This window comes from Canis lupus, chromosome 15 (genome assembly GCF_048164855.1).
Source record: "Canis lupus baileyi chromosome 15, mCanLup2.hap1, whole genome shotgun sequence".
NCBI lineage: Eukaryota > Metazoa > Chordata > Mammalia > Carnivora > Canidae > Canis > Canis lupus.
Window position 1 is genome coordinate 35,004,632 of NC_132852.1, and position 21,663 is coordinate 35,026,294.

Sequence of the window (21,663 nt, forward strand, 5' to 3'; positions counted from 1 at the left end):
ATTATTGCCTAAAGCTTCAAGTCAAGAACGAAGTTAATGTTGAACACCATTCTGTGTGCTTTGCCACAGGCTCATTCATTCATTCATTCATTCAGCAAATACTGTATATAAGGCAGGATACAGGCACTAAGGTTGTATATAGAGATAAGAAAGTGTTCTCATGATTATAGAACTCATATTCTAGTGGAAAGACAGACAAGTAAAGAAATAATTTCAAAGTAAGATTGCTAAGTTAGAGGAATTAACACATGGTGTGGGAAGACTGGGGAGGAAAACGGTAACATGGGGGTAGGATAAATGCGTTTATTGACAATTGTTAGTGTCCACTATGCACCAAGTAGTGTTGGGGGAACGGGAAAACAAAACAAATTCCCGTCTTTGCAGAGTTTACATTCTAATGAAAGAGACAGGCAATAAGAAAAAAGGATGTACTATCAGGATGCTGGATAGTGTTCTAGAAGGGGGGCCTGGAAACAAAACAAAACGCTGGGATGAAAGGTAGGTTGCAGAGGAGCGATGCAGGAGATGGGAACAGGTGAGCAAGGGCATGAAATATTCTGCAAAGGGAGTTATTAGGTGTATCATTAGGTGGATCACAGGTGCAATAGGAGGGATAGGGTGCATTTTTCCCTAAGACAGAGTTTGGAACTCAATGTCAGAACCAGAAGGGACACTGGAGGTAAAAATGAACATACTACCTCATTTTTCCAGATGAAGAAAATTAGACTCGCAGAGGGAGAAGTAATTTGTCCCAGCGAGTGGGGGGCAGAACCGGGATTAACGCACTTTTCTCCACAGTTCAGCCCTGGCCTCCCTCCCAGGAGAAGCCGTGCTGGGGAGGCCGCTGGGAAGGGCAGCCTGGGTCTCGGGATCCCGACGCACACAGCGCCCCCTACCGGTGCTTCCCTGCAGAGCCGCTCCCCTTCTGGCCTCGAGCGGGGGCTCCCCGGGCGCAGACGGCGGCAGCTCCGGGTCCGCGGGGCCCCCGGGGTGCGCGCGGGCCTCCCGGCCGCTTCACCTGTTTTCTTCCGCCGCCGAGGGGCTTCCGGGGCGGGGGCGGGGGCGGCGGCCCGGGGCCCCGACTCCGCGGGAGCGGGGCGCTCTGCGTCTCCCGGCTGGAGACCCGCCACCCCCCACCCCCCGCCGGCCGCGGCGCACGCCGAGCCCTGCAATTGGCGGCGGGGTTGGCGGCGTCGGGAGCAACGCCCTTTCGCCGGCTTTCCCGGCGGCCGGGACCCGAGGCCGGCTCCCCGCGACAGCCGCCCGCCCCTCCGCCCCACCCTTCCTCCCCCGCCCGCCGCCTCCTCCCGGCCCAGGGTCCGGGAGCAGCGGCGCGCGCGGAGCTCCGAGCCATGGGAGGCTCGCACTCTCAGAGCCCGCGGGGCCGGGAGCCGGCGGGGGACAGGCCCCCGACAGCCCGAGACAGCGCGTGAGTCCCGAGCCCTCCCCGGGGCCGCCGTTCGGGGGTTGGCGCGCCGGCCCGGGGGCGCTGCGGAGGTGGGGTTCCCTTCCGCGGGGCCGGGGCGCCGGGGCGCCGGGGTGGGCCTGGCGGCACGTCCCGCCGCGAGCCTGGCCCTGCTGGGGCTCCGGGGCGCCCCGCCGCGACCCCACCGCCCAGGTCGCGCCCAGGCGGGGCCGCTGCCCGGCGCCTGCCTGTTCGCGCTGCGCGGGTGGGAGAAGGGGACCCCGAGTTTTCCCGAACTCGTCCACGCGGGAAAACACACGTGTCCTCAAGGGCTCGGACGTATTCGCGAGACAGCTGTGTGCAGGGGAGGTAGATACAAGAGAGGAGCTCGAGTCTCAGATAATTGGGCTCGTGTTGGCCTTCGGAGTGCAGGAATTTGGATGCAGCGCTTGCTGTTCCTAAGAACTCCCTCTCTTGTTTGCTCCGAGGGCTTCGTGATGATCTCACAGAAAGGGCTGTATTGTAGCAGCAGCAATTAGGCTTTTGTTCTGGGACAGCAACAATCGGGGACACCCTGTAACTGAAATGCAAACTGCGAAGAAACATTTTTAGAGAACGTAGTTTAAAGCAAGTTAGTTGCAGGGTTGGAAAGGGGGCCATGCTTCTCTCCAGAGAGAATGCGTGAAGAACTACTTGAGAACACAAATGGTTGTTAAGCTTTTATTTTAAAGATTTTGTTTACTCATGAGAGAGAGAGAGAGAGAGGCAGAGACACAGGCAGAGGGAGAAGGGAGCCTGATGCGGGACTTGATCCCAGGACCCCGGGATCTCGTCCTGAGCGGAAGGCAGCTCAACCGCTGAGCCACTCAGGCGTCCCAGTCGTTAAGCTTTTAGTTTAAAATAGTTTTAGAGCGTGTGTAGATCTTGGAGGTGAGGTAATGTTAAGGAATTCATACTGTATTTTAAGTCGGCCAATGACAAAGCTAATTCATTTGAGAATTAGACACTTAGGCTTCACATAGAGCAGCCTGGCCATGGTGGGGGGCGGGGGGTGGTGGTTGATCATCTTTTCAAGGCAAAGTAGCTTTCTGAATTTCCAAATGATAGACATGTTAGTTATGCCTCCTGATGTTTATGTATGATCACTAAACTTAGATCAGGAAGCTTATTAATCACTTGGATAGCTCATACAGCATATAAAATGTGCAAAACACTTTTTAAAATACTCTAATCCCCAAGAACATCCGGTTTCTATTATTGCCCTCATGTTCCTGATGAGAAAACTGAAGGACAGAGAGATTAAGTGACTTGCCCAAGGTCACACTGCCAGAAGGTGTATAGACTCCAGGTCGCTTGCTGCAGCTGCCTCCCACAGGAGAGCTGGGGCTATTACGGGAAGCTAACTTTTGTCTCAGCCGGCAGAATTCATCCCACATTTTTTTTTTTCTTTAATTCTTCCTGCATAAGGGAGAAATCTGAATTAGCAATGCTTAGAATCTACTAAGAGGAAATTGCCAAAGTTGATTTAACCTTTTAAAAAACAAATAGGGGGGCAGCCCGGGTGGCTCAGCGGTTTAGCGCCACCTTCAGCCCAGGGCATGATTCTGGAGACCTGGGATCGAGTCCCTCATTGGGCTCCCTGCATGGAGCCTGCTCCTCCCTCTGCCGGTGTCTCTGCCTCTCTCTCTCTCTCTCTCTCTCTGTCTCTATCTCTCACGAATAAATAAATAAAATCTTAAAAAAAAAAAAAACAAATATGAGGGACACCTAGGTGGCTCAGGGCGTGATCCCGGGATCCGGGATCGTGTCCCACACTGGGCTCCTCGCAGGAAGCCTGCTTCTTCCTCTACCTGTGCCTCTGCCTCTCTCTCTCTCCCTGTGTCTCTCATGAATAAATAAATAAAATCTTTTAAAAAATAAAGAAACAAATATGAGAAGCAGTGTAACATTGAGATGAAGTTAAGTGTTTTAGAAGCACAGAGCTTTGGGTTTACTTCTAGGCTCTGCTCCTTAACAGCTGGAGATCTTTAGTCTGTTCCTTAACCTCTCTGTATTTATTTCCTTATTTGTAAAGTGGGAATGAAAACCATGTCCATTTCATAGGCTGTTCTGAAGGTGACATAAGATCAGGTGTATATGAAAAAATAAGTTAATAGTGATATAATATGTCTCTGAGCAATATATTGTTTTAGCCAAGGATAAAAGTTGACTAATCTTTGTGAACACGTGGCAGGGTTTACTGTGTAATTTGAAAGTAAATATTAGAATCATTCACTAGTAACATGCAGAACGCAGTGCTTCCATGTATGGTTCACTTGTTAGGGTGAGGAATTTGATTCCCAATTGTTAAATTTTCCAATGGCATGGCAGTAGATAGAGGATCTCTCTTTCAATGAGGTTCTTACATGTACCTTAGATATTTAGCAAAGCTGGCCTAAGTATGATCAGCATAAAAGCCCATCTTTGATCTTCACCTGGAAATACAGCCCAGGTGTGCCCTTCCCTACTCAGTTGAATACATTAAGAAGCACATAAACTCATGTAGGCAACAATAGGATTATTTGGTCTCAGAGTGTGCAGACTCTGCTTAAGGAGTCAACCCTACAAACCACTTGGTGTGCACTAGGTCAAAGACTAGAAATAAGAGATTCCACACCTGTAATATGAAAAGCTAAAAGTATATCCTTTATCCAAGCCCTGCCTTTTTAGATGTACAAGCCACAAGTCTCTCCAGGGTCTGAGAAAGTGGGGGATTCGTTGTTAATGTCACCCGGCCACAGATTTCCTGCCGGACATATGGCTATCGTGGATAACACTGACCTCAAGGAAGTTCTACTCAAGCCTTTTCAGTTGCATTTTCAAAATCTATTGTTCCTTTCCAAAAAAATAAATACATGAAAAGCTCACAAGGAACACATTACTATGGCATTTGTCTTTTGAGGGAGAAATTATGTTTCAGGATGTTCACAATTTATATTTCAGAATAATTTAATCAAGCCCTAAAATTAACCAGATAAATCTCTTGTAGCAGAGCTCTATTGTGAAATATAAAGAAGTATGGAAGTACATGAAAAGAAATATCTGTTTTGTTTTGTTTTTTTTCTCAGTCCCTGTGCACAGTCTGGCTGAAGAAATGCCCAATTTTAAGATAATGCTCATCAGTATTGAAAATTGTAGCTGTCTGCCTTACTCAAACCCAAGGAAACAAAATTGCTGGCTTTGGTAAAAAAAAAAAATTAGGGGAAATTTCACTTCATTTATTCAGGGAGGCTGCACACTATGGTGATTAGGAACAGAAGCTGAAGAGTGAGGCAGACCTGGATTGGAATTCCAGCTAGAGAGTTTACTGACTTCCTTTAGGAAGCCTTAGAAAAGAATCACTTAATTCCTCTGTTGGGCAAAATTTCTACATCTTTGAAATGGCAGTAATCGTGGGGGTGCCTGGGTAGCTCAGTTGGTTGAGGATCCACTCTTGATTTCAGCTCAGGTCGGGATCTCAGAGTCATGAAATAGAGCCCTCAGTCTGGCTCTGTGCTCAGTGGGGGGTCGGCTTGAGATTCTTTCCTCCTGCACTGCCCCCACCATCCCACTTGCATGTACACATATGCTCTCTCTCAAATGAATCTTTAAAAAAATAATAAATGGCAATAATCATAATTACTTTTTGAAGTGCAGGGCCTGGTACTTACTGATGGCTCAATACCTGAGTTATTATAAGTACCTTTACATGTGCATATAAACCAGATGCTATGCCAGGTTCTTTGGGATGTATATTTTTGAAAAAGGTAGAGTCTTTTCTGAAGGGAAGGTTCCCTAATTCATCAAGGCCTCATAAAGAAGAAGCAAGGCAATAACTTTGTTGAGTTAGTTTTCTTTTCCTTAGTTAATTTACATTTTCCAGAAAGATGCACTCTCAAGAGGACGAACATGTGTTTGAGACCATGGCAGTTTGGTGAAATGTTTGAAATCACTGATTCCTTAGGTGATTAGTTTTGGCAATGTGGCCAGGGTGGGTTTTCTAAGAGCAATAAATAATTTGTGGAAAAATTTGAAAAATGGCATAAACAGAGCCTATTAGTTTTTAGGGAAAGTGGTGTGTAACTAATTCATCTACTGCTTGTTGAGCTTGTCTGCCTGGAATGCAAGATATGCACCTGCTGTCAATTTCTATTAAATTTCTAGACCAAACTTTGTTTGCATTTGGAATGTATCATAATGGAATAGGACAGTGCAAAGTTGGGAGGAGTTTGAGGTCTTAAGTGTTTTTGCTGTGCACCTTTCTGATCATGTAGATTAGATACAGGTTCTACAAGGTTCTAGTGAACTGCAAAATCAGCAACCATTAAACTCAAGTGCCACTTGTTGGGCACGTCACTGCAGGACAGATGTCCCTGACCTGAAAAGGAAGCACTGGCTTTGAGGTTTTATTTTTTTTTAATTTATTTTTTATTTTTTATTTATGATAGCCACACACAGAGAGAGAGAGAGAGAGAGAGAGAGAGAGAGAGAGGGGCAGAGACATAGGCAGAGGGAGAAGCAGGCTCCATGCACCGGGAGCCCGACGTGGGACTCGATCTGGGTCTCCAGGATCGCGCCCTGGGCCAAAGACAGGCGCTAAACCGCTGCGCCACCCAGGGATCCCGGCTTTGAGGTTTTAGACAGGAAAATATTACTCAAAACATGTTAATTTGGGGAATAATATTTCTGAAACCCATTGCAATTTTTATTGTCATTAAAAACATTTTAAGTTCCCAGTTGCTACAGAAGTTTTTTAAATGCCTGTTTAAATGGCTCTATCTCTGGTGAGGCCGGCACAAAAAGAAAATGGTTTGAATTGTAAGACAAGAGGATTATTTGTGTGTATATGTTGAATTTCGTTATCACAACTTCTCAGCCATGAGGGTAGTTCAGATGGTAGAAAGGGCTAATTAAGGGAAGAAAAATTCTTCTCTGAGTCATTAAAAGGTAAAATAGTTGCTCTATCAAGGGTCGAAACTCTAAGGAGGTTCAGGTATAGTTTTGTTCCATGATTTCTTTACTCTTTTTGATTCAGTGACCAACTGTGCCCTACCCCTACTTCCACCCCACAGCTTCTCCCAGCTGGTACATGTTTCAGTATTAAAAATCAAGGAGAGGGGTGCCCTGGTGGCTCCGTCAGTTAAGCAGTTAAGATCTACCTTTGTTTGGCTCAGGTCATGATCCTGGAGTCCTGGGATCAAGCCCTAAGTTGGGCTCCGTGCTCAGTGGGAGTCTACTTCTCCCTCTGATCCTCTCCTTTAAAAAAAAAATTTTTTTTTTAAGATTTTATTTATTTATTCATGAGAGGCACAGAGAGAGAGAAAGGCAGAGACATAGGCAGAGAGGGAAGCAGGCTCTATGCAGGGAGCCTGATGTGGAACTTGATCCTGGGCCTCCAGGATCACGCCCCCGGTTGAAGGCAGGCACTAAACCACTGAGCCATCCAGGGATCCCCATAATCCTCCCCTTTCTCATGCTCTCCCCCCCATACAATCTCTTTCTTAAATAAATAAATAAATAAATAAATAAATAAATAAATAAATAAATAAATAAATAAATAAATGTTTTTTAAAAATTCAAGAAGGAAGAGGCTCCTGGGTGGCTCAGTCGGTTGAGTGTCTGACTCTTGATTTCAACTCAGGTAATGGTGTTGGGGATCCAGCCCTGGGTTGAACTCTGAGCAAAGCCAGGAGTTTGCTTGAAAGTTCTCTCCCTCTGCCCCTCCTCCTGCACCCATGTGTTCTCTCTCTCTAAAGTAAAATAAACAAATCTTTAAAAATCAAGAAGAGAAAAGGACAAAAGGCAGAGCATGGCTGCTGGTGTCCTGAGCTAACAAAGTAGATTATCTAATGTCTCAGTTGGTCTATAGGCAGAGTGGGCTGCAGGGTGTGTGAATTTGTTAACCCAAGGGTCAGGAAATGAACCTGGTGCATCCAAATAGCCACAGAACATGGCAGCCCATCTTCTGATGAAGCTCACTCATGCTATTGGGGGATTTTTTGTTTTTCTTGTGGTAACTGCACATAACATAAAATTCACCATTTAAATAATTTTTAAGTGTACACTTAAAATGAAGTGGGATTAAGTACATTCACAATGATGTGTGACCATCACAAATATCCATTTCCAGGACTTTTTTGGCATCCCAAACAGAAACTCTGTACCCATTAGGCAATAATTCCTCATCCTTCCCACTGCTAGCCCCTGGTGACCTTTATTCTGTCTCTATCCACTGATTCTAGGTCCCTCCTGTAACTAGAAGCATACAATATTTGCTCTTTGATGTCTGGCTTATATAACTTAGCATCATGCCCTCAAGGTTCATCCCTTTTGTAGCATGTATCAGAAATTCGTTCCTTTTTATGGCTGGGTATGATTCCAGTGTATGTACACACCCTATTCAATTTGTCTGTTTGTCTGTTGATGGGCACTTGGGTTCCCTTCACCTTTTGGCTATTGTGAATAATTCTGCTATGCAGGTTAGTGTGCACATACCTGTTTGAGTCTCTACTTTCAGTTCTTTTGGGTATATGCCCAGGAGCAGAATTACTGGGTCTTATGGTAACTCTATGTTTAACTTTTTGAGGAACCACTCAATGGTTTTCCCCAGGACTTCACTATTTTACATTCCCACCAGCAATGCATGAGGTTCCAGTTTCTCCACATCTTTCCAACATATTTTTTGCTTCTTTTTTTATTACTATCTAGCCTACCAGGTGTGAAATGGCATCTCATTTTGTTTTGATTTGCATTTCCCTAGTGATCAATGATGTTGATTGTCCTTTCATGTGCTTATCAACCATTTGTATATCTCCTTTGGAGAAATGCCTATTCAAGTCCTTTGCCCAGTTTTGAATTTAGTTGTTTTGCTGTTGAGTTACAGGTGTCCTTTAGTTATCCTGGATATTAATCCTTTATCAGATATGTGGTTTTGAATATTTTCTCCCATTCCGTGGGTTACCTTTTCACTATGTTGATAGTATCCTTTGATGCATGAAAGTACTTAATTTTGATAAAGTCCAGTTTATCCACTCTTCCTTGTATTGCTGGTGCTTTTGGTGTCATATTTAAGAAGTTATTGTGGGACCCATGTTGTGAAGATTTTGCCTTATGTCTTATCTAGGAGTTTTATAGTTTTAGCTCTTAAGTTTAGGTCTTGTATCCATTTTGAGAGTAAGTTTTGCATCTGGTGTAAGGTCAGGGCTCCTTCCTTCTTTTGCATGTGTGTCCAGTTTTTCTGGCACCATTTGTTGAAAAGATGATCCTTTCCCCACTGAATGGTTTTGTTTCTGGGCTCTCTGTTCTGTTCTATATGTCTATCCTTATGCTAGTACCACACTGTTTAGGTTACTGCAACTTTGTACTAAGTTTGAATCAGGAAGTAGGAGTCCTTAAAATTTTTTTTCAAGACTGTTTTGGCTATTTGGGGTTTCTTGAGGTGGGATTTGTATATGTGTGTGTGTGTTAAGTCAGCCAGTCTTACATGAGAGGATGCTAGACTGCCTTCAAGTGATAGTATACCCCAGAAATTCTCCTTCTCAGCCCTCTCTGCTTCCTCACCTCCAGGCAGATTTTTCACCCCAAGAGATCTGCTGAGAACCTGCCCTGACCCAGAGACTCAGGAACCAAGTATCTAAAGAGGACCTAGATGTGGGCAGCCCGGGTGGCTCAGCGGTTTAGCACCTGCCTTCAGCCCAGGGCATGATCCTGGAGACCTGGGATCGAGTCCCATGTCAGGCTCCCTGCATGGAGCCTGCTTCTGCCTCTGCCTGTGTCTCTGCCTCTCTCTATGTGTGTCTCTCATGAATAAATAAATAAAATCTTAAAAAAAAATAAAGAGGACCTAGATGTGGACAGGAGTCCCAGAGAGGCAGGCACGAGAATGAAATCACTGTGAGGGTCAGGGGTCCTGAGAGGTGAGCATCAGGGAGCCCACCTGTTCTCAGAGAAGAGACTAATCCTGGAAGGAGTCCTGAAGGAGGAATGAGTTGCCAGGTGAGGGGGGTCAGGAAAGGGATGTCCAGGTGAAAGGAAAGCCTGTGTGAAGCATGGCCCCCTGGTGTCAGGAGTTTGCCATATGGGGTGGGGGGAGTGGTAAGGATTTGGGGGTGAGGTGGATGTGGGATGGACTGATGGGATTGGGAAGCAGTGAGTATGGAGAAGTGGATAAAGTCTGGGTGGTGAGGTCTTTGTGGCTATGTGGGAATTTGGACTTAATTTAAGGAAGTTTTCAGCTGAGGGATTGGCCAAGCCACTGTGGCAGCCCTGAACGAAACTGAGGAGAAGTATTCTTGCAGAGTACCTCAACCAAATGGTGGGGATTCCAGTAAACCACAACTTCCTATGATTCTCCCCAGCACCTCCCTGTCTACCCTAGGCAGCACATCCAGGGGACTAGAGTTTACTCTTTCAACCTCTTACCTTGTCTTCATTTTTGTTTATTAGCTCTTCAGTAGCATATGTAAACATTTCTATTTTTCTGATTTTCTTTTTTTTTTTTAAAGATTTTATTTATTTATTCATGATAGACACAGAGAGAGGCAGAGACAAGTAGAGGGAGAAGCAGGTTCCTTGTGGGGAGCCAGTGTGGGACTCGAACCCAGGACCCGGGGATCACGATCTGAGCCAAAAGGAAACGCTCAACCACTGAGCCACCCAGGAGCCCCTGATTTTCCAAATTTTCTATGAGAAGCATATAATCCCTTTTATAATCATAAAGTATATAAAAATTTGAAAATTTAGAAAACCCAGAAAAATATAAAGAAAATAAATCATTCATAATCTTTTTACCCAGAGATGACTATTAGTATCTTGGTACATTTTATTACTGTCTTTTTTTTTCCAATATATTTTTCAAAAGAGGAGTTATACCATGTTGTACATTCTGATTTTTTGACTTAATGTTATTAACATTTCTCTGTATCATTATACTGAGATTGCACATTATTTTCATGTACCAGCAGTATAGCATCCTTTCCAATGCTGAGCACTATCATTTTGAATCTTTGCCAGTTTAGTAAGAAAAAAATATATAATCTTGATTTAATTTTTGTGTCCATTATCAGTGAGAGTGAACTTTTCTCCATATGTTATTAGCCAACTGTAATTTTTTATTTATTTGTTTGCTAATTTGTACTGAAATATTAATTTTTTCATATTTATTTGTGAGGGTTCTCTAAATGATAAGGCCAGCTAACATCTATTGAGTGCTCACTATGTGCTAGGAAAATGTTGATGTCTTACATACACATTAACTTACATGATTTTCAAAATAGGCCTATAGAGTAGGTACAATTTTAAATTCCTATTTTATACATGAGGAAATGGACACAGAGAAATTAAACAACTTGCCCAAGACCTCACAGCCAATGAGTGACAAAATTGATATTTAAACCTAGACAGCCTGAACCCAGAGACCTATATGCCTTGCTATTGTATCACACAAATCTAATAACCCTTATTTACCATTTTTTTTGTTGTTTTGAGGGAGGAGGTATTTTTTAAAGATTTGTTTATTTGAGAGGGGGGTGGGGTACAGGGAGAGAATCTCAAGCAGACTACCTGCTGAGCACAGAGCCTGATGCAGGGCTGGATCTCACCACCGTGAGATCATCATCTGAGCCAAAAACCTAGAGTCTGACACTTAAACAATGGAGCCACCCAGGCACCCCAAGGGGGAGGTATTTTCTAAATTAACTTTTTATTTAGAACAGCTTTAGATTTACAGAAAAATTCCGACCTACTTCTCAGTTCCTATACATGCCACACAGTCTCCCTATTACCACCGTCTCATATTAGTATAGCATTTGTTACAACATTTTTAAAATATTTTATTTATTTATTTGAGATAGTGAGGAAAGGAGAGAGAATGAGCACTAGCAGGGGGGAGGAGCAGAGGGAGAGGGAGAAGCTGACTTCTTGTTGAACAGGGAGCCTGATGCAAGGCTTGATCCCAGGACCCTGAGATCTTGACCTGAGCTGAAAGCAGATGTTTAACTGACTGAGCCACCCAGTCACTCCATTTATTACAATTAATGAAACTGTCACTGATATATTAACTCAAGTCCATATTTTATTCAGATTTACTTAGTTTTTATCTGATCTCCTTTTTCTTTTTTATATAAATTATTTTTGCGTGAAAATAATTCATGATGATTGAAAATAAAAATGCAGCATATAACAAAATAGGCATTTACTTATTAAAAGCAACCTGGACTGATAGCCCTTTTTCTGTTATGGAATCCCATCCAGAATACCATGTTACATTTAGTAGTTCTGTTACTTTTTAATGTAAATAAACCTATCATGTTTTCCTCTAGGCTTTCTTCCTCTGTGGTTATGCTTGGGAAGTTCTTCCTCATCCCAAGATGAGATAACTTTTTTCTTCTAGTTGTTTTATGACTTCCTTTTCTTTATGATAAGTCATTTACTCTATCTGAAATTTCTAGAATTAGTAGTGTAAGGTAAGGCTCTAACTTTTTTTTTTTTTTTTTTCCAAAAAAGCTAGCCAGTTACTCCAGGAGTAAAGTACAGACAGTCCCTGATTTACTAGGGTTTGAGTTAATGATTTCTCAACTTGAGGATGGTGTGAAAACTACACATATTCAGTAGAAACCAAATATGGAGTTTTGAGTTCTGGTCCTTATCCAGGCTAGCCTTACGCAGGACAAGCCTCTCTGGCGATGCTGGGTGGCAGCGGGGAGCCACAGCCCTCTGTCAGCCAGGCGATCATGAGGGTGGACTACCCGTACCCTGGAAACCGTTTTGTTTCTTTCGGTACAGTGTTCGATATATCACAGGAGATATTCAACACTTTGTTATGAAATAGGCCTCGTGTTCCGTGATTTTGCCCAACTGTAGGCTAATAGAAGTGCTCGGAGCACATTTAAGGTTGGCTAGGCTAAACTATGGTGCTTGATAGGTTAGGTGTATTAAATGCATTTTTGACTTCGATATTTTCAACTTAAAATGGATTTATCAGGACGTAACCCCATTGTAAATTGAGGAAAACCTGCATTAAATAATCTGTCTCTTCCCGCAGATTGTAATACCATTTAAAAAATTTAAAAAAAAATACCATTTACTATACCTCTCCTTCTGTTTAACACTTGTTGGTTTTTCTCTTTCCATTCTTATCAATTCAACAAATACTAACTGACTGCTTTCTTGTGTTCAAGCTCTGTGAATATTATTTATTATTTATGTAGGAATTTACATGAGCAGAGAGAAGCATTTTTAAAATTTGAAATCTAAGTATTCATTTTATAATTTGGGGGGGCAAGACATTTGCCAGAGAGTTAGATGAGTGGAGCTGACTTTGGGAATGAAGGGGGATATGAGGAGCTTGGGAAAAAGTAGTATTCATAATTGAACTTTTTTCATAGATTTTATGCTGACATTGGTCACTCTGCAGTTCGTTTGAAGATTTCATTTTAAACAGTTTAGCTTCCTGTTTGGATACAGTGGTGCCTTCAAATACCCTCAGGCCATCTGCATGCTTTGTCATGCTTACACTTTTCTTGGACAGTCTAGACTTTATTTTTCATGGTAATATGATGTAAAGTCCTTGTGGATTTATATAAGGAATGGCAAATGATTAACCACTATTTTCTACTCGTCCTTTATCTTCCAGCTCTTCTACCTGTAGAGACTTGGTAACTCTGGAGAGTAAGAGAATTCCTCACGCTGACATTCCTCATTTTCAGAATTCTCACTGTTAAGGCTACTGCGGATATACTTTTTTTTTGTCCTGTACATAGTACAATTTTGCCTGACCAATCTTATGGTATGCCGGCTGCAAATGCTATTAATAACAATTGTAGGCAAAAGAAATTATATTTGGCTTGCTTTAATTTAGGGGTATTACATAGAAACTTTGGAGTCATATCTATTTTCTGAAAGTAGGCTAACTCTGTTTCTAATATAACCCACACATTTGTCTCATACTGCATGTTCCCATAAAAGCCTTACAGCATGGTACGTCACTGGTAAGGATGAGAGCCCCTAGGAATCTTATAAAGATGCTGTGCTCTAGAGCAACAGGTCTTAAAACTCCTTTGGATCACAGATCACTTGATAATATAAAACATTGGTAGACTTTTAATAAATGAACACACATGTATATATAATATATAAAAGTTAGGAGTGTCAGGGATCCTGAGGCCACTGCATTAACTTGTTTAATCCTTTCCTAGACTCAGGGCACCTAGGTGACTCAGTTGAGTGCCCAGCCCTTGGTTTTGGCTCAGGTCATGATCTCAGGGTTGTGGGATCAAGCTCCCTGTTGAGCTCCGTGCTCACTGGGGAGTCTGCTTGAGATTCTCTCTCTCCCTCTCCCTCTGCCCTTCCCCCTGCTTTCATGCACGCTCTCTCTAAATAAATGTTTTAAAAAAAATCCTTTCCTAGACCCCGTGAAGTAGATATTATTACCTCCATTTTACAGGTAAGTAAACTGAGGCCTGGAAAAAGTTAGGAAACCAAGGCCACAGAGCTAGTAAATGGGAGAGCTGGGATTCAGGTCTAATGCACCTGGTTGGAGCAGAAGCAGCAATATTACTGGTCATTTCCAGAGTGGGTCTGCCACGTAGACAACTCATAAACCAGCAGAAACTTCTGTTTGCTGGAAAATAAGTTTTTATGGCTCTTTCCCTAGTGATAACATGGTTTCAGGAAAGTAAATGTTTGAGGAATATTGTCCAGCCCATTCTGTAGGTAAATACCCATATGCCATATTGCACTTGCACACAGCAGATAGAATGCCTCCCCTGGATTTCTTCGCTGAATTATTTTTGTCTGTGGGTCTTGCTTTCCTAACAACTGCAAGATGTTATGTTTCTATGGCTACCTCAAAATTGTTCTTAAATAGGGGTTTGAGGAAGCAAAACTAGGAAGGTTTGGACATGAAGTCACGGTGGGAAAGATGACTGACATTTTACTTGCCAGACATCACTTTTCAAGCATTTCTCTGAGTCCAGTCCCTTCCCCCATCCCCCCCTTTGCCTTCGCACACCTGTGCATCCACTAGTTCCCCATGTGTGAAGCCATGGTTCCTAGTACAAGTCCAGTGGCCTGTAGTGATGACACTTGGGAACACAAGTCAAGTTCTGAAGAACATGGGCCACCTTTACAGTTGATATCTGAGGTGGTGGTTGGAAGGTTCCCTTGAGGACAAGATCAGAACTAAGAGATGTGCCCATATTTCAAAAGTAGCTGACAACAGCGTGGCGGAGGAGAGATGGAGGTCGGGGTGCGGCTGGGCTCTCACCCGCTTCTTGGCGGGTAGAGGCGCTGTTCCCCGTCCTCCCACCAGGGGGCGCCAGCCGCCATCTGCTTAGTTCTTGGGGGAGGTTGGTCTGAGGGGAGATGTTTCTTCAGCAGGCTCCTTTGCTGGGTGGGATAAAATGAGGGCCATCTCATCAGCTTAGAGTGCATGTTGGAGAAAGGAAAACAGGGAATGAGGGAGGACGAAACTGAATTTTTTTGATACTTACCTTTCTGCTGGCTAGGATCCTACCTCTCTCACAGGTGTGTTTTCTTCACTCCAAAACACATGGTTCCGAGATTCCAAGCATATTTGGGGGGGGGGGTGGGGAGGGCTTCTGAGAAGCTAGAAGTCTCCCCCCCTGCCCACCGTGTATTGTTCATTGGTGTGCAGTGGTTGAATTGCAGAATAAACACCCTGTGTTGGACACGAAGGGGACTTGTGGTAACTTTTTGTATTTGTAGAAATGCATACCTTGAAGAAATCCTCTTTAAAAAAATATATGTTGATTGAATGCGTGACAGAACTTTCTGGTGTTCTCTGGTGGCTGCTGTAGCTCCTGGCCGGCAAATCTGTATAGTAGAAGGTTTTATTCAGAGAGAAAAGGGGACCTGCAGTGCTGCCCCAACTCAGCGGGATGCCAGTTCTTCTAAAAAAGAGTGGCTTAGCCAGTTTTTGAGGAATGTTCTTCAGAGACTAAAACCCAAATGAAACCAAAGCCAAACTTGACCGGTGCTTTCAGTATCTCTTATTCTCAGTCACTGTTTCCCTAGGCCTACCTACACTTTTTACATTTCTCCTTGTGTTTCTCATTTGTCAGGCCTTTCCCGGTTTATAGCCTTTTTCTATTAAGTAGGAGTTGTTTTTATACCCCTCATGATTGTCTGTCTTCTTTGATTGATTCTATTCCCCTGTATGAATGGTCAGTGGGGGGGGGGCTTGTGTTAGGACAGAAGTGTTTGAGGGGTTTGTATGACCTTGTGTGTGTGTATGACTGTGTGGGCAGTGTGTATGTGTGCCCGTGTGTGTGCATGTGTGTGTGTGCACCATGTGTGAATGAAGTATGTGCTTATATGTGGAGGAGTGGGGTGTGTATGTGTGTGTGTGTATGATACTGTTGTGTATATATGTGTGGTATGCATGGAACTGTGTGGAGGGGTGTGTGTATGGGTGGGTTTCTATGTGCGACTGGCTCTGTGTGTGTGTGTTGTGTGTGTGTGAGACTATGTGTGGGGCTGTGTGTATGTGTGTCCGTGTGTGTGTCTGTGTGTGCACCATCTGTGTGTGAGGTATGTGTGTGTGGGGGAGTGTGGTGTGCATGTGATTCTGTTGTGTATATCTGTGTGTGATGTGCATGGGACTGTGTGGAGGGGTGTGTGTGGAGGGGGTGTGTGGGGGTCTCTGTGTGACTGTGTGTGCACACACGCATGGGCGTGGGGTGTGTGGAGGGATGTGTACACGAACATGCACCTGTTTTGCCAGCCAGGATTTCCCCACACATCTCTCGTCACAAAGCTATGACAGTCTCAGCCATGGAGATGTCGGGTGACTGGTTTCTCCTGCTGAGCTGAAGAGCTGTACCCAGGGCTGTCTGTGTGGCTAGAATTCTCTAGCTGACAGTATCAAATCCCAGATTTCTTATGCTCGTACAAAGCAGAGAGGTTTTTTTTTATGCTGCATTATTTATCAGCATAAAAATAGTTTCCTAGGAGCAGAATGTTGAGAGGAGCATGGACTTGGGCTCACTCACATTCCTTCTTTGCAGTCAGTAACATCACCACCCTCGGGCCTCCCTCCCTCCCTCTTTTCTTCCTCTCCCCCTACTTTTTCCCTTCATGCGTTTGGAAACCCTCTATGGAAGCTGAATCATGTTATTTCCTTTTTTGGCCATACTTGAGCTTTCCTTTACTTTCACCAGGCAGAGGCTCAGGGTGTGAAACAAATCAGTTCCTTGCACAGTGCTGCCTGTAATGTGCCTGTTTGGGATGTGGATTTCAGAGAGAATAAGCAGTTCCTTTGGCCTGCCTTGCCCATACCGAGAAGTACTCAATAGATGTTTTTGAATGAGTGAATTTAATTAAAGTGCAGGTGCTGAAGATAAAACCATTCTGAATATCTTATTTGAGGGGGAAACACCATCAACAACCAAAGGGAGAAAAGACAGACTCCAGCATGAGGACCCTTTAATAACTATCTCTGAGAGTCGGGGAGTTTTTTGAAATTTGGCCCTTGGTGGTGGTGGTGAGGGAAAATGAATTCTGGGAATATCTGAGGCTACTTTTTACCAAACAGATGTATCAAGAGCCCTGGAATGAGGCTGAAGAATGTTACCACACAAACTCTGTATATCCATTCCTGGCACCCACCAGCCTGGGAAATGTGTCTACCAGCTGTCATTACTTGAGGCTTGCAGAGCTTCTTAAATAAAAGGATTATTGAACCAAGAGGCCAGTGACTAATGAAAATGCCCATCATGTTGGCTAATCCCACATGTTGGCAGAGTCACATTTGTGCACATGCTATCTGCTGATATCAGCCTGTGTCCTGGCATGCCTGCTGAATACACTGCAGTTACCATGGTAAAGGCCATTTCTCCTGCAGGTGGCTCCTGGGGCCAGCTTTTAGCCTGTCTCCCTGCCTGAGGATGCTGGATTTTCTTTCAAATCCTCTCAGAGGGCCCAGGTTTGATACAGGAAATAGGAGAGGTAGTGGTGACAGAGTTTAGAGAGGTTGTCTTACAGAACTGAGTTGGATGGGCTTGGGTCATTGCTCTTTGCAGAACCGAGTGTGGGGGGCTGGTTGTGGAATGCAGTGTTCAGTCAGGCCTGACTCCTACTCACTCTCCCATTGGGAGCCAGATACCCAAACCACACGCCCTGAGAGCAGGAGAGGGCAGCTCCTCAAAGAAAATGTGATTTCTGCTCGGAGAATGGGTTAATGAGGCTAGGCAGATAAGGAGAGGGAATCTGTCTTACAGGTGTCATGTGGTACCATGGGGAGGTGGGCACTGGTGATGCCCTGGACTCCTGGGGCTTGTTGAGATAGTTCAGAAAATTTGAATGAAAGGAAAGAGTAAGTGAAATTCGGTCCACAAATACCATATTGATGGAGGAAATACTGAACTTGCTGTTGATCAAAAACCCAGAGGCTGGGCCCAGCCCCAGAGTTTCTAATTCTGTAGTTTCAGGATGGGTCTTAAGAATTTACACTGCTAATTTCCAGGTAGTGCTGGTGTTGCTGGTCTGGGGACCACACGGAACTGCTGATTTAAGGCAAGGAACATAAATCCTCCATTTACCAAAGAAAGAAGGAAAGGAAGGGAGGACGGGAAGGGAGGAAGTCCCCCAGTGTTTCAGTAACTACATTAAAGTATGTTCAGACTTCCTTTAGCAATCAGACATGTTCAAGTAAAACCAACAATGGCAAGTCTTTTCCTCCTATTTGCCATAGTTAGAGATGAACTGAACTCAGTGTTGATTAAGGCTTAGGGAAAAGGTTATCTCATACACTGTCATTTAAAAAGGTAAATTAAAAAAAAATAAATAAAAAGGTAAATTAGCACAAACCTTTCTGGAGGGCAGTTTGGCTATTAGTCTCCAACTATTAAATGTGTTTGTTTTGACACTACAATACCATTTCTAGAGTTTTAGCTCTTAAGAAATCATTGTCTACATGTGAAAAGATGCATGTGTGGGGTTGTCACAGTTTCTCTTATAATGAGGAATAGTGAACTCCCTAAGTATCCCTCCATGGGGAACAAATTGTGTAAATGTTAGAGACACTGAAAGGCTTATTACTGCAGCTAAGAGAGAGAGAGCAGAACACTTGGGCTCTAGGGGGTTGGGAAGGGCATTGGTTTCACATCCTGCTCCCTATTTCCTCCCCTGGGGAGCAGAGCTTCTGCTGAAAACAGAAGTAGGAATAGAGTCCTCACGTCTAGCAGAGAGGCAGTATGATATTTAAATCCCATTTGTGGGGGTGCCTGGGTGGTTCAGTGGTTGAGCCTTTGGCTCAGGTTGTGATCCCGGAGTCCTGGGATCAAATCCTGCATCGGGCTCCTTGCAGGGAGCCTGCTTCTCTCTCTGCCTGTGTCTCTGCCTCTCTCTCTGTCTCTCTCATGAATAAATAAATAAAATCTTTAAAAATAAATCCCATTTGTGTAAAAAGTGTCTGCCTGTCTGCCTATCTATCCATGCTCATGAGTACATGCTGGTGTATTTTTAAGAGGATGGAAGTTTTTGTCTATTTATCCAGTCATCAAAATATTATCAGCAGACAGAACAAGGTAGACAAGGCACTTTGTGTTCATGGAGCCACTTCTAATCAGGAAAGACAGATAATCACTAGAGAAATAGAAATAACTTGATGCCAGTTGTAAAAAGTCCTTTGAAAAAGATAAAAACAGGGTATACGGCTCACCAACATTTTAACAGTGGCTGTTTATCAAAAGCACAACTATGAGTGAGTTTTCCTTTTGTCTTTGTTCTTTTCTGTGTCATCAAAAATTCACCTTTTCAGAGACCACGATTCAGCAGGCCCTCTGGACAACCTGTACCTTTCCTACGCCACCAAAACCACCTGGACAGTTCTGCCCCTGACGGGCTTCACTTTAGCTATACTTGCTCCAAAGCAGAGGCTCCTGTTCCCTCTGCCAGGACGCTGTCACCTTCCCACATTCATCCCTCAGGACTCAGCCTGTCCCCTCCCTGGTTTATCTCCACTGACCACCCCCTCCCTTGGCCTTCCTCACTGCCCCTGTGCTTTTCTGATATAGAGCTCTTCATGCTTTATAAGTTACATATTTATTTCTTTGCTTTCTAAACTCATTAATGTGCAAACTCCATGTGGATAAGAACTGGATTTGTTTTGTCATTTGTAAAATCTGTGGAATGATTGAATGAAAGAATGAACATATATATTCTTTTCCCTTAGACGTATTTAAAATACTTCTAAAACAAAGCATAATGTTATTTGTATAAAAAAATATTTGCCGTATAAAACAGTTCAGGTTGCCTTTTAGAATGAGGTGAGCTCCATCCTGGGCATGAAGCCTACTTTGAATGAATGAATGAATGAATGAATGAGGTGAATGTGAGGTGTGGGGGGAGTTTTGTCTTCATTACACATACCAAGTATGTATATCCTTTAGGGTTGGGGAGAAAGCCTAGAATTTATATTTCCTGCCAGAAAGGTGTGAGTCCTAGTTATACAAACTTTGGTGCCTGACTGCACCTTGAGCGATCCCTAATGTCTCAAGGATTCATGTGATCATTTGAAAACAAGGATATTCAGCCCAGTGCTCTCTGGTTAAGGTCCTTTCCATTTAAAAGTTCCTGTGGCTCAGTGAGATCTAGGGTGGATGCTTAGTTTGGAGTCACTGACTTCTCATTTGTTCAAAAAACAATTTAAAGTGAATACATTATACTCAGGCATTATCAATGCTTTGGCAAAAGGAAGTAGAAAATCCATACAGTATTACCATATCTTACATGGCGAGGTACTCAGAATAGTAAGGATAACCTTGCTTATGGTACTTCTGTAAGATAATACAACAAAGTAATTGACTATGAGTCTATATGAAAACAGTTTCTAAAAAAAATATTTTATGAGTACCAGAAATCCTTATTAACACCAGTTGGTGTTAAAGCCAAAGAACAACAATGATTAATTTATTTATAGAATGTGAGTCACTTATGATTTTAGCCTTTGAATTGGCAAGATACTCATTTTTATTATATAGCATTTCTGGATGTATAAAATCATATGATTTTCAAGACATATTCAAGAAGAATTAAAGATAATATTCTCCCAAAGAAGATTATATCCTTCATATAATATCACAAACATTCTTGCCTGGAAAACTTGGCCTTTGCAGGAAACAGAGTGTCCCTCTTCCCTTCAGTTTTTTCATCTGCATTTGTCATCTCTAAAGATGATACTGCCTAATTTTCAGAAGGGCAGTATTACAGCTGAGGTTATTACAGTAGGGGGAAGGGTGGGCTCAGTCCTGTTTCTGGGCTAGTTAGAGCACCTCATCCACGTGGCAGGCTTGAGTCTCACTCATTTAATATTGCCATCCAAGGGAGTTTAAGATGCTAAAATGCCCCAAAAGAGGTTGTATTGTGAAGGGGGAGGTGAGGCTGCTTCTCACCAACAGACTTAATGGTACAGTGGCACAAAGTTGGACTTTTCTTTCTTTCTTTTTTTTTTTTTTAAGATTTTATTTATTTATTCATGAGAGTAGAGAGAGAGAGAAAGAGAGACAGGCAGAGACACAGGCAGAAGGAGAAGCAGGCTCCATGCAGGGAGCCCAATGTGGGACTCTATCCCAGGTCTCCAGGATCTCAGGCCCTGGACTGAAGGCGGCACTAAACCGCTGAGCCACCCAGGCTGCCTCTTTTTTTTTTTTTTTAAGATTTTATTCATTTATTCATGAGAGACACACAGAGAGAGTCCGAGACATAGGTAGAGGGAGAAGCAGGCTCCATGTAGAAAGCCCGATGTGGGACTTGATCCCGGGATTGTGGAACATGCCCTGAGCCAAACGCAGACCTCAACCACTGACCCATCCAGGCGTCCCTTTTTATTTCTTTCTTACATAACAGCCCTCAGGTATGCTGGTCCAGGGCAGCAGGCTGCTCTGCTCCGGGTCAGCCTGGCTTGGCTCCGTCATCTGTCTGTTGTTCGATTTCCCAAGTGTGATCCTCGTCCACTCTGTAGAAGCTGGCTCAGCACCAGCCCACAACAGGGAGGCAAGGACAAGCAGCTGTCTTTTTAAAGACATGCTGCCCCAAAGTTGTGTCTGCCACCTGGATCACATCCCACAGGCCAGAACGAACTTAGGAGACCACACCTTCCTGCATAAGAGGCAGGGAAATGTGGCCTCTACCTGCTGGCCATGTGCCCAGGGGAAATGGGGGCTCTTTCACCAGAAGAAATAAGGAAATAATGGCCATCCAGGGAAGGTAGGCTGTGGTCT

General features: G+C 43.7%; 1 protein-coding gene across 17 annotated transcripts in view; it reads left to right on the forward strand.

Moving 5' to 3' along the window:
- TACC1 (transforming acidic coiled-coil containing protein 1) overlaps positions 1 to 21,663 on the forward strand; it is a 120,195-nt gene that overhangs the window by 29,403 nt on the left and 69,129 nt on the right. For 3 of the 17 annotated variants that reach the window (XM_072776506.1, XM_072776508.1, XM_072776511.1), the window contains exon 1: positions 1,274 to 1,429. The exons of 8 other annotated variants lie outside the window; for them this stretch is intronic. In XM_072776506.1, the coding sequence (XP_072632607.1) occupies positions 1,353 to 1,429 (77 nt within the window). In that variant the 5' untranslated portion in view covers positions 1,274 to 1,352. Of the gene's footprint in view, positions 1 to 1,273; positions 1,430 to 21,663 lie in introns of those variants that run through there. 6 more of the 17 variants (XM_072776512.1, XM_072776513.1, XM_072776514.1 and 3 more) reach the window with 4 other exon arrangements.